At 37.0% G+C, this 13,240-nt stretch overlaps 1 protein-coding gene and 2 long non-coding RNA genes across 3 annotated transcripts; all 3 read right to left on the bottom strand.

The window, feature by feature from the left end:
• Nucleotides 1-4,504: 4,504 nt before the first annotated feature.
• On the bottom strand, nt 4,505-5,838 carry LOC113277679. Its single transcript, XR_003325046.1, has 3 exons — nt 5,817-5,838; nt 5,606-5,727; nt 4,505-4,728 (listed from the first exon to the last, which is right to left on the bottom strand). It is a non-coding gene; the product is annotated as an uncharacterized LOC113277679 (long non-coding RNA).
• Nucleotides 5,839-6,395: 557 nt separating this feature from the next.
• On the bottom strand, nt 6,396-7,544 carry LOC113279379. Its single transcript, XM_026528073.1, has 2 exons — nt 7,091-7,544; nt 6,396-6,976 (listed from the first exon to the last, which is right to left on the bottom strand). Exons 1-2 carry the CDS (start codon nt 7,542-7,544, stop codon nt 6,396-6,398), a joined length of 1,035 nt encoding a protein of 344 aa, XP_026383858.1.
• A 136-nt stretch (nt 7,545-7,680) lies between these two features.
• On the bottom strand, nt 7,681-8,293 carry LOC113278053. The gene is made up of 3 exons (XR_003325279.1): nt 8,226-8,293; nt 8,057-8,107; nt 7,681-7,805 (listed from the first exon to the last, which is right to left on the bottom strand). It is a non-coding gene; the product is annotated as an uncharacterized LOC113278053 (long non-coding RNA).
• Nucleotides 8,294-13,240: the final 4,947 nt, after the last annotated feature.

A 13,240-nucleotide genomic window follows, 5' to 3' on the forward strand; every position in this document is an offset into this window, starting at 1 on the left:
CATATATGTTTTTTTGAATAGACGAACACGTCGAGATGCACTTCGGGACTTGATCTTATTGGAAATCTCAATATGTTTGAATAAATGTTATCCACATAAAAAGTCATTGCAACCTGATGCGATTCCATGAAAGGTCATCAACGAAACCTCTCTACATCACAAACCTTGCACGACCAAGGAACTTTTCTCCTCACATCCATAATGGAGACTGCCACCGCTATCTGCCACAACAACATCGATTCCCTGACGAAGCCACTTCACAACTTACTGGATGGAAAAGCAAAGACCATGTCGATATTCTAACCTTTTCGGTCTCTGGAGCAACTCCAACCATAGTATCAGCATCAACAAGGATATGCGGAGGAACTCCATTCATGCTCTCAGCATCAACAAGAAGTGATCTCAACATCAACAACGGTCTCAAGAGCAACATCCTCATGACAGGGCTTCATCAATAAACCATTCTCTAAAGTATTGATCGATGAAGCGGACCTCTCCAAGAACTAATGATTCATATCAATATGTGTAGACCTGATAACATACTCACATGAAAGTATTCCCAAAGCTTGCATAACTGGTGGGCACAATCCAAAGTCTTCTACAAGATGTTCTCATCACCTCTACAAATGAGATACAACACACTTCAGGCCATGGGTTTACAAAAAAGTACCAATGGGAGAGGAATGGGACAATGATTCCTCAACAAAATTTGTTCGCCTATGTCTCTTCTACAACATACCAAAAGGGCGCATGAATAGGACATACGAGCTGAAAGATATGACCCTTACTGTCAGGTCTACAAAATCTGAAAAATTTGTACGGGATTACAAATTACAAATTTGCACGCTTCGTTGGCTGACCTCTACAACTCCAAATTGAGTGATTCTTTTCTCATGTGATAACTCAGTCTCTTAGCTTCAAAGTTGGGGTCAAGCATCGAATTCCGACGTCGTATGAGGTTCCTACAGCTTCCAGAGCGTACAACATGCAAGCAGCAATTCTTAGACGAGATTTATAACTTCCACAGTCGATCGGTGTCCACCAGGTCTTTCCATTAAGTACTTCATCAAGGTACATACAACTTCGACCACCTAGGTCTTTACATCAATTTTTCTACTTGGGTCCTCTATCCAAGTCTTGCTAGAAGAAGAGAAAACGAAAAGGATAGATTTAACAAAATACTGGGGACTGACGGTCCACTGATCATGACGATCAGTTTCACAGTCCAAGACCTGTGGCCCTAGACTCTCATGTGCTAATCATTCATCATAAAAGGAATGCTACCACCGGGACATGAAACCATGGTCATTACACCACCCCCTCTTGAGAGCAACCTCAGTTATGGTCCCGTGACCAGGGTTTCAGAAGTGATGTTTCTACGACTGACAGAAACAAGATGGCTGCAAGCACCATGCTCATGTATCAATCAAGGGGTCCTGATCTCAAATGAATCAATGAAATTGAAATACTTCACCAACCGTTCAATACACGAGCGAATGGTCCAAAAACACAACAAGAGTGTTTTACAACAAGCTCGTCTGAGATGATTTTACACTGTCCCGCACAAAGAAGCGATCTGGGAGAAATCGGCGAAGAATCTCGGGATGGGTCATATACCATTCTCTTCGTATGGATGTACTCTACAACATATCCAAAATTCACATAAATTTGAGAAACGAGCAAAGATATGTGTCCAAAACATTGGACTACATGCCAGCTGAAAACTTTCTGGAAGTCTCCTGGAAGTTTACTGTTTCGCCTATTTCGGCCCCTAAACATGATCGAAACTCAAAAAGTTTCTTTAACAAAACTTGGAAATTTCCTGGGCATGAAAAAACATGGGTAGATTGCGAAAATCCGACGTCAGACGAAGATTCTACAGCGTTTTTACTGAAAGGCTGAAGTCTGGATTTTTCTGGTGACGTATTTTGGAAAACTTTCTCATATATTCATATAGATTCTCATTCATTCATTCACAAGTCAGCAATTTCATACTTCTATGAAGAAATTACGGGAGGAATACTTACCTGAGGAGTCTCTAAGCCGCTCGAAGGACTAATGTTGTTGAAGTCACCGTTAGTGGCATTACTACCTCCATTCAGTCCCGGGTTTTGAAGATTCTCCATCTCCTCATTTTCCAAGGAAGAATGTGCTTCATCAATATGTTGGTTGTCTGCAATAATATCCTCCTGGATACATCAACAACAATTATTATTACTTCATTCAAGGAGATGCCATGATCGCTTGAACGAAAAAGAGATACTTACATCAACTCCCTCATCAGTGCTGGATTCCTGAATTGTTTGCCTAGGAGCAACATGAAGACCGTCAATGATCAATGGAGCAAAATCTGAGATTAACAAACATTTTTTTTTGTGATCCTAATTGTACGGATAAGAAAAGTCATGACGGAGGAAACATCGAAAACTCACCAAAGAAACGGCTGGAGACTGCACGTCCTTTACTAACATCTTGTATCCCTTACTTCTGGGTTCTCTGCCCCGAAGACTTTCTTCCATTGCCGTGAAGTCTACATTGATCTGGGATCTCATTATACGATCATCATGTGATAAAGTTAATGAAATAACTAGGAGTACAGCTCAGTATGAAGGATCTCTCACTGAAAAAGTGGGGGTACAACAACCACACCCAATATTTCGCTTAGCAATCTGTATGGACAAACTCCAATATACTTTCTAGAGAATCAACTAGACAGTCAGACTCAATCTAGATAAAAAGTATATCAAAGAGTTTATATCTCAATCTCTCGATTTGATATATACTCAAGCAAATAGAAATCTGCGAGTCTTTATCAAATACTAGAGAGATAACTTGGATGGTACCAAAGACCAATATCCAAGTGTCAATATATTTAAATCAACAACCAAAAGGTCGGATATTCTAATTGATTGAACAACGCACAACCTGTGATATTTCAATTATATAACAAAATGTAATGCGGAAAAGAAATAACACAGACACCAGAATTTTGTTAACCAGGAAACCGCAAATGCACAAAAACCTCGGGTCCTAGTCCAGATTGAACACACACTGTATTAAGCCGCTACAGACACTAGCCTACTCCAAACTAACTTCGGTCTGGACTGTAATTGAACCCCAATCAATCTCACACTGATCCAAGGTACAGTTATGCTCCTACGCCTCTGATCCCAGCAAGATGCTACGTACTTGATTCCCTTAGCTGATCTCACCCACAACTAAGAGTTGCTACGACCCAAAGATGAAGACTTTAATAAACAAATCTGTATCACACAGAAAAGTCTACGGTAATAGATAAATCCGTCTCCCACGAATATACCTATGAGTTTTGTTCCGTCTTTTGATAAATTAAGGTGAACATGAACCAATTGATAAACCGGACTTATATTCCCGAAGAACAACCTAGTATTATCAATCACCTCACAATAATCCTAATCGACGCAGCGAAAAAAGATATTGTGGAATCACAAACGATGAGACGAAGTATTTGTGATTACTTTTCTATCTTGCCTATCGGAGATATAAATCTCGAGCCAATTATTACAATTGTACTCGTAACGATAGAAGATGCAAGATAAGATCACACAACTACAAGAAAAGTAGTATCGGTCTGGCTTCACAATCCCAATGAAGTCTTTAAGTCGTTAACTTGGTTTTAGAAGAAGAAACCAAAGGTTAAAGGATAATCGACTCTAGCTATGCAACTAGTATCACACGTAAGGTGTGGGGATTAGTTTTCCAAGTTGCTAGAGTTCTCCTTTATATAGTCTTTCAAATCAGGGTTTGCAATCAATGTTAGCTTGGTTAAAAGCATTCAATATTCACCGTTAGATGAAAACCTGATTAGATTCAAGCTAATATTTCTCAACCGTTGGATCGAAAACTTATCTTGTTACACACAAATAAAATGTCCAATTTTGGGTTTATGTAACCGTTCCCAAACATTAACATTTGTTGGTTCAACAATAGTTAACCAAATGGTTAGACCAATGTAGTCAATATCGGATACCGGTTTGTCTCGGCTGAGGACCGGTACACTGGTACAACATTGTATCGGGGAGATCTCGGTTTCAAATATCGGGGAGATATCGGTTCTAAATTTATATCTATAATTTATATTGTTTCACACAAAATTATACAACATTAAAATGCATCAATTTTAGAAAAAAAAACAAGTTCATTCAAAACATAAGAGTCGTCGTATGAAGTTCAAATTGGAAAAATGGGAGAATTCACAACTTTAAAGTTCACAATCTGGAAACATAATTAAACATGGACATTACAATTTTAATCAAAATCATTCGATTCATCATAGATATCATAATCTTCCGTAGCTCCATCATCTCCACCAAGTAGTCCATAATTAGAGTCCAACATCAAGTCATCAGTATCATATCCACTATATTCAGAGTCAGTTGGATAAGTAGATTTGCGTCGGGAGATACAAGCACTTTTACCAACAACTGGCATACCTTTTTCACCCGCAATATCTTGCAAATCATCCAAAATAACATTATCTCCTTGTACAACCAAGTCATCCAAATTCTCTAAAGCCAACCATTCATCATTGTCATCACGCTCATCCAGAAAAATGGGATCATGAGCTTTCGGATCATCATTATATTGACTGATTTCTTTGTATCGACGTTCCAATTTCTTGTTGTATTGAATAAAGACGCTATCATTCAATTTTTGTTGCTTTATGCGATTTCGCTTCTTTGAATGCAACTGAAAGACGAAAGGATAATAAGTAAATGAAATGAAACACATCAAACAGATTGAATCTTGATGTTCATCATTATAAATTGAACCAAATAGAAAAGCCAAATATAAATCAAGTGTGTTGGAACATAACTTAGTATTTAGCGACCCTAAATGCAGGGAAAAGGAGAAGACAGGTTTAGATTGACTCACCACCGGTCCATCAAAGGTAGCGATGGCAGCACAGAGAACAATACCATGATCATTTTGATTTTGGGTCATACACTGATTTGGATCATTAGCACATGACATCATATGGAACAATGAACCAATGGATGTTGAGAAAAAATGATTGGCTAGAGAAATATCATGCAGCAAATCATGACTAACTGTGCTTCAAAAAGAAATAACCAACTGACTAATCCCCGTTTTACATGAGTCCATGACAATTAAACCAATTGATACACAAGAATCGAAAGAATATGGGGTTTAAAAATCTCCTCCATGGGGTTTAAAATTAGATGTTGGTGCAGGTTTCAATCCTTCTCTTACTGTAAATACTTCAAATTTTTGTAAAATTCAATTATGACATCTACTCGAGGAAAAAAGAATCACATTCGTTTGTATGCATTAACCAGACCTAGTGATGCAGTTATGGTGAAGAATGCAACACTAAAACTAGTTCTGTTTTGGGCTTTAAGAGCCAGTTGAAAAATGCCCTACTCTTGCTCATATAGTGGTATACAATGGTAACACATTACACATTCACTACAACTTGGTGTGTCGCGGCACCTCAGGAAACTGAATTACAGGCATACATATGATCTAAATACCCTTACAGGAAAATGGTAATACATGAAAAATAATCAGTGCAAGTAAGACTCAACAAGATTAGAATACTTACATTCTGAAATGTGCTCCAGTTTCGCTCACACGGGGAAGCAGAACAAGTAAGACTCAATACCCTTATTGCAAATTTTTGTAGGTTTGGGGTATCGATTCCTCCATATGTAATCCACCAATCATCTGTCATAAACACGGACAAAATAATTATACAAATGCATAGGTAACACAGATGTAATCAAACCTTCAACTTACATAACAAACAAACTGACGAGGTTGATCTTTATATCTTCTCTTTTTGCAAACCGGAGTTCCCAAGATCCCGTTAGCATCACTGTAGTCTCTCAATTCAGTTGTAGCTTTCTCAAGATCTTCTTCATTGGGAATAAGCCTTTGCATTGCTGTATGAAGTCCCCTTTTGATTTCTATGTACTTAAGATCATTATCCATTAGATGAGCAGGGACTTTGTAGAATATGGAAGGATTTAAATAATATGCAGCACAATGTAGAGCATGATTGAAGTTATTCTTCCATCTTTTATCAAAGATAGCCTTAGTTACAGCCCAAGTACTATCATCTTGACTGAAATTCTCCTCGAGTTTCTCCCTTGCTATCCTCATTGCTTCATAAAAACAAGGCATTGTAGGTTTGCGCTCGATATCCACTAACCTTACAACCTTAACCAAAGGCTTTAGCACTCTACAAGAATAATCAACATCTTCCCAAAATGTACCGCTTGTGACAATTTTAAGTACATTAATTCCCATAGTTTCTTTTGCAAACCTCATTTTCAACCACTTATCATTCACAAACATTATTTGCAAATGGGTTTTATACTTTGCAAGACTTTCTAGTGTGTAGACTGAGTTGCAAATCTATTCTTTGTAGACCTATGTAATTCACCACCGATCATCTCCCTCATTAAGCTTAATACTTGAAAATGAGCATAAATATATGTAACGAGTATCTTACCTAGAATGACGGCTGTCTTGATTCGTGGAAGCTTGCCACCAAGTTCTTCTAGCATCAACTGAACACAATGAGCACCACAAGGAGTCCAAAACATATTTGGGTATTCAAGCATTAAATCTTTCCCTGCCTTTTTAAAATTTGAACCATTATCGGTAATGAACTGAACTATATTTTCTTCCCCAACATCGTTAATTACCTCCTTTACAAGCCCACGTATAAAATCAGCATCATTGGTTCTGTTTGACGCATCCACAGACTTCAAAAAAACTGTCCCTTTCGGACAATTCACCAAAAAGTTAATAAGATGTCGCTTTTTCCCATCTGTCCAGCCATCAGACATGATAGAACATCCAAACCTCTTCCAATGTTCCCTAAATGTATCAACAAATTTCTTCATTTCTACTAACCGGTCCTTGAAAAGATTCGTACGAATCTGATGGTAAGATGGTGGGGGCATAGCTAACAAAAAAACAACATAAAAAGCAAAAGTAAACCAAATGAATATACGATAAGAAGAACAGATTAAAGCACGTATTATAGCTAAAATCAACTGAGCATATCACAACTGCTTACCTTTCCCATAGTCGCCTATTGCATATATCATTTCTTTGAAACTTGGGCAACGAACAGTGTTAAATGATACTGAATTCTCAGTCATCCAAGCTGAAATGCATTTCCATGCAGTCTTCATTAACTTCTCTTTCACAGCTGAGTCTCTTTCAAGAGTGGCCTGTTGAGTTTTTTGGTGGTCTGTCTTCATATATAAATCAATTGGACCTCTACTATTACTTTGGCTTATCCTCTTTCTCTTTGTCTGATTCTGAGAAACTAGTTGACTAGAACCCACACCAGCACTAGCACCACGACTGCCCATATTGCCATCAATTTCGACTTCTTGTTCTTCAACATCGGTATCAGCATCAGATCCTTCATTTGAGTTGTTTGCACGCCGATACGCCAAATCAATGTTATCCCTATGAGATTTTTTGGTCCTGTTTACAGAATACACCAGACTAACTTTGTTCATAATGTCAATGGACACATTTGGACATGAAGAAACATTCCCTTTAATATGTAAAAGATGCTCCTTAAGCCTAGTAATTCCACCACCACGAATTAATTTCTTACATAACAAACAAGTAATAATATTTTGATTTGCTAGGTCTTGGCGTTCACCCCATTCCCATGCTGGATCTTTAGTTTGAGTAGCCGAAGAAGAGGGCAATGAATCACAGGTAGTGTTTGTGGCATTTGAATTTGATGCATTAGAAGAATCCATAATCACAACCTACAACAGAAATAAAATATATAGGAGAGTGGTTTGAGCAAATAAAGGAACACAATTGTGTTCTGTTGCTGTTAAATAACAACAAAAGTAGTGGTTGAAATGAAATGGATTGTACGAATTAAATCCAACAATGAATTTACGAATTAAATCAATGGATTGTACTACAAAGTATGAGTTGTAATGAAACAGTAGCCTAGATTTAGACAAAATATTAAGAATATTTCATGAAACAGTTGCAGCAGTAGCCGTACCTTGATTTATTCTGCTCTTACGTTAATCATTGGAGAAGCTATACGCTGAATCTGTACAGTTGGTTTGATAGTTTCATACAGAAAGAACACACATAAATTGATTAGATCTAACAAGAATGGAACTATCAATTAAGATGGAGAAACTAATTTGTTAATGATGAAAACCAACCTTTTGTTAAGATAGAATCAATTAAGATGGAGAAGAAGAACCTGCAAACAAATTTACCTGAATTAAATCTCTTCCCTTTGCGTATCGATGGGATTTAGGGATTAAATTTCTTCCCTTCTCATAGAATTCCGAAAATGCCCTCATAAATTAATGTAAAAGCCAAATATCGCCGAATATCGCCGATAAATCGATGTACCATTTTTCCCGTATCGGACGATATTATCGGTAAAAAATCGTATCGCGATATTAGGATTTCCGTATCGCTCAGCGTCCGATACCGGTAATATCGCCGATATATCGGCCGGTACGGACGAAATTGACTACATTGGGTTAGACATATGATCACTTTCATATCCACCATATTCTTCTTCACCATAACTAGTTCAAATGACTCAAATGAACTAGTTAGAGAGTTGTTCAATTGCTTAGATCTAATGTAACTACACAAGACACAATTGAAGCAAAAACGGTTTGATTCACTCGAATCAGTTCAAGAACTTTATAGCCACGGTATGCAAAAGCATTCCTTAGCTTATATAAACATGGGTTCAAGAACAACCGATTTTAGATATAACCTGCTCAAGTTCGCGGACTGGGTTCGCGGACTTAAGCTCACGGAAGGAGTTCACAAACTCCAGCATAAATTCTCGGGTCGAGAACTTCTGCCAGTTTGCGGACTTGGCTCACGCCACATTCCGTTTCTCTTGATCAACAAAGTTCGCAAACTTTGGTTCAAGGAATAAGGACTTATACATATATGTGTTTCCACAATAATGCTTATATACTACCAATGGTTATATAATCTAAAATCTCATCTCAATCATTGAAACGTTCTCAGAGGATGTTATATAGCCGTTATTCACATACCATTTTTCGTCAGAGCAATTTCCAAAGTGATTGAAACATAACATGACATTCGTCACTAGGTAAAGATGAATTTGGCAAAAGCCAAAGCTTACCAACACATATTTCGAGAAATAGATAGGCGAGTTACACTCGGCTCGAAATAACAAATGTGTATAATGAAAGTCTATATATCAAAACGACTTTTGTCTCAAGAGTAGGAGATAGAGTAGATAGACTTTTGAGTGACAGATAAGTTCAAGTCTCCACATACCTTTTAGTCGATGAAGATCCACCAGTTCCTTGAGTAGTCCTTCGTCGTGTATGATGATTGCCTTGGAGTCTTGAGCTCAACTACACTTTCTATCCTAGTCCGAGACCTTTATCTATATAGGCTAGAAATCAAGACTTATAGTTTTGATCACTAACATTGACAAAAATGCTTGAGATAGCAACGCATACGAGTTCGACCGAGCAATGCTCTAACAATCTCCCCCTTTGTCAATTTTAGTGACAAAACTATCAATACATATGGAATACAAAAAAATAAATAAATTAACTTTTGTAGCTCCTATTCCACATGCCTAATCTTCAACATTACTCGAAATCTTCGTCACTTCGAAGTACTCCAATGATCCCAAAGGCTGTAAGTTTAGTATCATCGTTGTTGAAAATCCGTAGATATAACAACAACAAAACAATAGTCCTCAATCATTGTTATACAGTGTCATATTATCATTACACGGCGTCAAAGTCCAATTGTATCACAACTTCAACAACAATACTATGGTGATATGTATCACTCCCCCTTAGTCAATACTCCATCTCACATGTAAACCTCTCCCCCTTACATAATGATAGGAAAACCATATGTATTTTTAGTGTGAACTACATATTAATTCTCCCCCTTTTTGTCAATAAAATTGACAAAGGTACAAGAATGGGATCCTAATGAAATTTCCGAAAGAGACATTTCTTGACCAAAAGAAAGCAAAAGTATATCATCTTATTTAGATGCAATCATAAAGCCGAAGCTAAATGCATTCATCAAGGAGTTTGTAAAGATACAAGATAACCCATATAATATTCCACAGCCGCACTCCCCACAAAGATTTGACAATTAAGCACAAGTTCAAAAGAACTCTCCCCCATAAGATGTCATTCCCGAGAGAACAACAAGAACGAACTTAATTTCGAAGGAAAAGAAGGATTTCTTTGGACAAAAGAAATCACATACAAGTATGAATTTGAATCCAAAATATTCAATTAAACTAACCACAAGAGAACCCATGATTAATTTAATCGACAAATGCTCAACATAAGTGAACTTATGGACACTCAAAATATACAATTAGATTAATCACAAGAGAACCCATAATTAATCTAATCGAAATACACAATCAAACTAATCACAAAAGTAATCAATTTAATTGGTCGTGCTAGACATATGAAAACTTACGGAGCAACAACTAAATAACCAAACAAAGTGATTAATTTAGTTGAACATGCTCGACATAAAGTACCTTACGGAACAACAACATAGCTAATCATGGAAATAATCAACTTGGTCGTTCAACGCTCAACATAAGACACTTTACGGAGCCTCACAATAATAAAATATGGATCAGGGAAGATCAATTACTGCGGAATACACAAGGATTCATTATATTTTACACCACTATTTGCATAACGACATTCAATAGACATAATCCTTGAAAACAAAAGATTTTAACCTATCTTACATCAATAATTGACATAATAGGCTTAACTTTTGTATTTGTCAAAAGTCTATTCATTCTTTTATCAGTACATGCATATCGACATACGAAAGACTTTACTTTTAACAAGATATGGGACAATCAAAGTTCACGGATGTAAACACACATGTCCCATAATATTGCAATATATAAAACTATAAAGATTAATACTGCAAAAATCATCTTCCAAACAAATTTAGAATTTAAACCAATAAATCTAAAAACACGAAGATGAAAACGTTGGACATAGCTATGTGTATTCACAATAATGGCTATTCCAATCTCTAGCTATTCTTCTAATAAAAACAAGAAAATAGAAGATTTACTAGAAAATAAAACCTTTGAAGAATTCTTTATTATCCCCGAACTCCTTGTCGTCAACAACCATTGGGATATAAGGTTCATTAAGGTAGGAGTTTATATCAATAAACCTTCTCGGCTGATGTTGTCGAACCAGGGCCTTCTGAATCTCATGAGTCTTAAACACAAAAGACTTTATTTGTTGAATCTCCTTCAACTCTTCAAGAACACCAGAAAACTTCTGAGAGTTTGAAGGAACGGCTCTTGGCTTCCTCACATTCCTTGTTTTTCTTTTCAAGGTAGGAGATAGCGATATTTTTCTTTTTCCTTCATGATTGGTGGCTTAACAATCGTATTAACATCTTTTCCATCGGAAGACATCATGCTTGGAGTATCCATAACGTATGGGATTGTGAGAGGAAATCACAAATTGACCTCAACAAGTAGTCTTGAGATAAAAAGAGGTTTTGAGGAAGGAAAAAGTAATGTAGGGTTTCGAAACCTTTAAACAGGTTCGCACATGTCCAACTCACAACCCTATAAAGAGTGGAATTGTCGATAATAACCACCCTTTGTTGATAGACATGAAGAACAAAAACTAAGAAAAGAAGAAAGAAAAATTTTCCTAAAGCCTGAGAGGTACAAAATCATTGTCTCTTTTGATCAGGCACATGAGACAAGATTTCCAAATCAACACAATCAAGTTGCGTTGTGGTGAACAACAATTTGTCCACCATTTTCCTCTTGAGAGGAATCCACAGACCTCTGTCTATCAAAATTATTCGACCATATTCTCTTCTCTAATGGTCTTGGTTTATCCTTGGAAACTAACTTCTTAGACGAAGATAACATCCTACATACCTCAGCGGTCTTCTGAGCAAGTTTAAGCTTCCTTGCTAAATGATTTGCTCTTCGTTGAAGTTTGTTGACGTGCCTCAATTGGTTTTTGTACTTGTAACACCTTGAAAGTTCATGACCCTTCAGAGAACAATACGAGCACGTCAAACTAGGATAAAATTCAGGCTTCTGAGATGTGCACGCAGCTAGACACATGGTGGAACCTGAAACATTACAAACAGAGTTTCCAAGTAATGGGTCAATTTTTTCTTCCAGATTAGTTGGATTATCTTCTGGAAGAATATTGAGATTGATGTATGTATTGATACAGTTATCAAAATTAATATTTTCACCAAGAAGTGTAACACTTGATTTCTCTTCTTCATTTGAATCATAGTTTTCAGACATTTCATCAAGGGTTGCAGCAAGACATTTGTTCCCGGTGTATTTTCTTCGATTTGGGCACTCGTTTGCAAAATGACAAAATCCCTTACACTTAAATCACTGAGGCATATCCTCATCATCAGTTTCATCTGTTTCCCTATTTTTAGTAGGAATACGATTATGAGGTTTAACTGATGCTTTAGGCTTATCTCTGGAGAACCGTTTACTTCTCTTCAACATAAGATCCCTAAACTGTCTTGTGATCATCGGGACTGACTTGTCAAGATCTTCATCTGATGAATCTATCTCAGATTGATCATCTTCAGAGATATACACTTTTTTACTCTTATCAAGTAATTTAGTGTCCTTTTGTGCTTTGAACGCAACATCACTAGATTTGGTTGAATGTTCGTGATCAAAGATCTTAAGATTCCCAACCAGTGTATTTCTGGAGAGAATATCAAGGTTATTTCCCTCAACGATGGCATGCTTCTTAGAATCGTATCTGGATGGTAGCGATCTGAGAATTTTCATCACAATGTCCTTTTCAGGAATAGTCTTACCCAATGCAAAGGATGCATTAACAATTTCAGACACTTTGTGATTAAACTTATCAAATGTTTCTTCATCTGCCATACGAAGGTTTTCCCAATCGGAATTAAGGTTTTGAAGCCTAGCTTCCTTTTCACTGGCATTACCTTCAAAAACAGTTTCTAAGATATCCCAAGCTTCTTGCGACTTAGTGCAGTTTTACATATGATGCTGAAGATTTAGGGTAATGGCATGTATAGTGGCATTCAAACCGTCGGAATTTTGCTTTGCAGAATTTATCTCGGCAGGGGTGTATTCACCAATAGGCTTGGGAACGTTTACATCTCCAACTGCCACGACGGG

This window comes from Papaver somniferum, chromosome 5 (assembly GCF_003573695.1).
Source record: "Papaver somniferum cultivar HN1 chromosome 5, ASM357369v1, whole genome shotgun sequence".
In the NCBI taxonomy this organism is placed as follows: domain Eukaryota; kingdom Viridiplantae; phylum Streptophyta; class Magnoliopsida; order Ranunculales; family Papaveraceae; genus Papaver; species Papaver somniferum.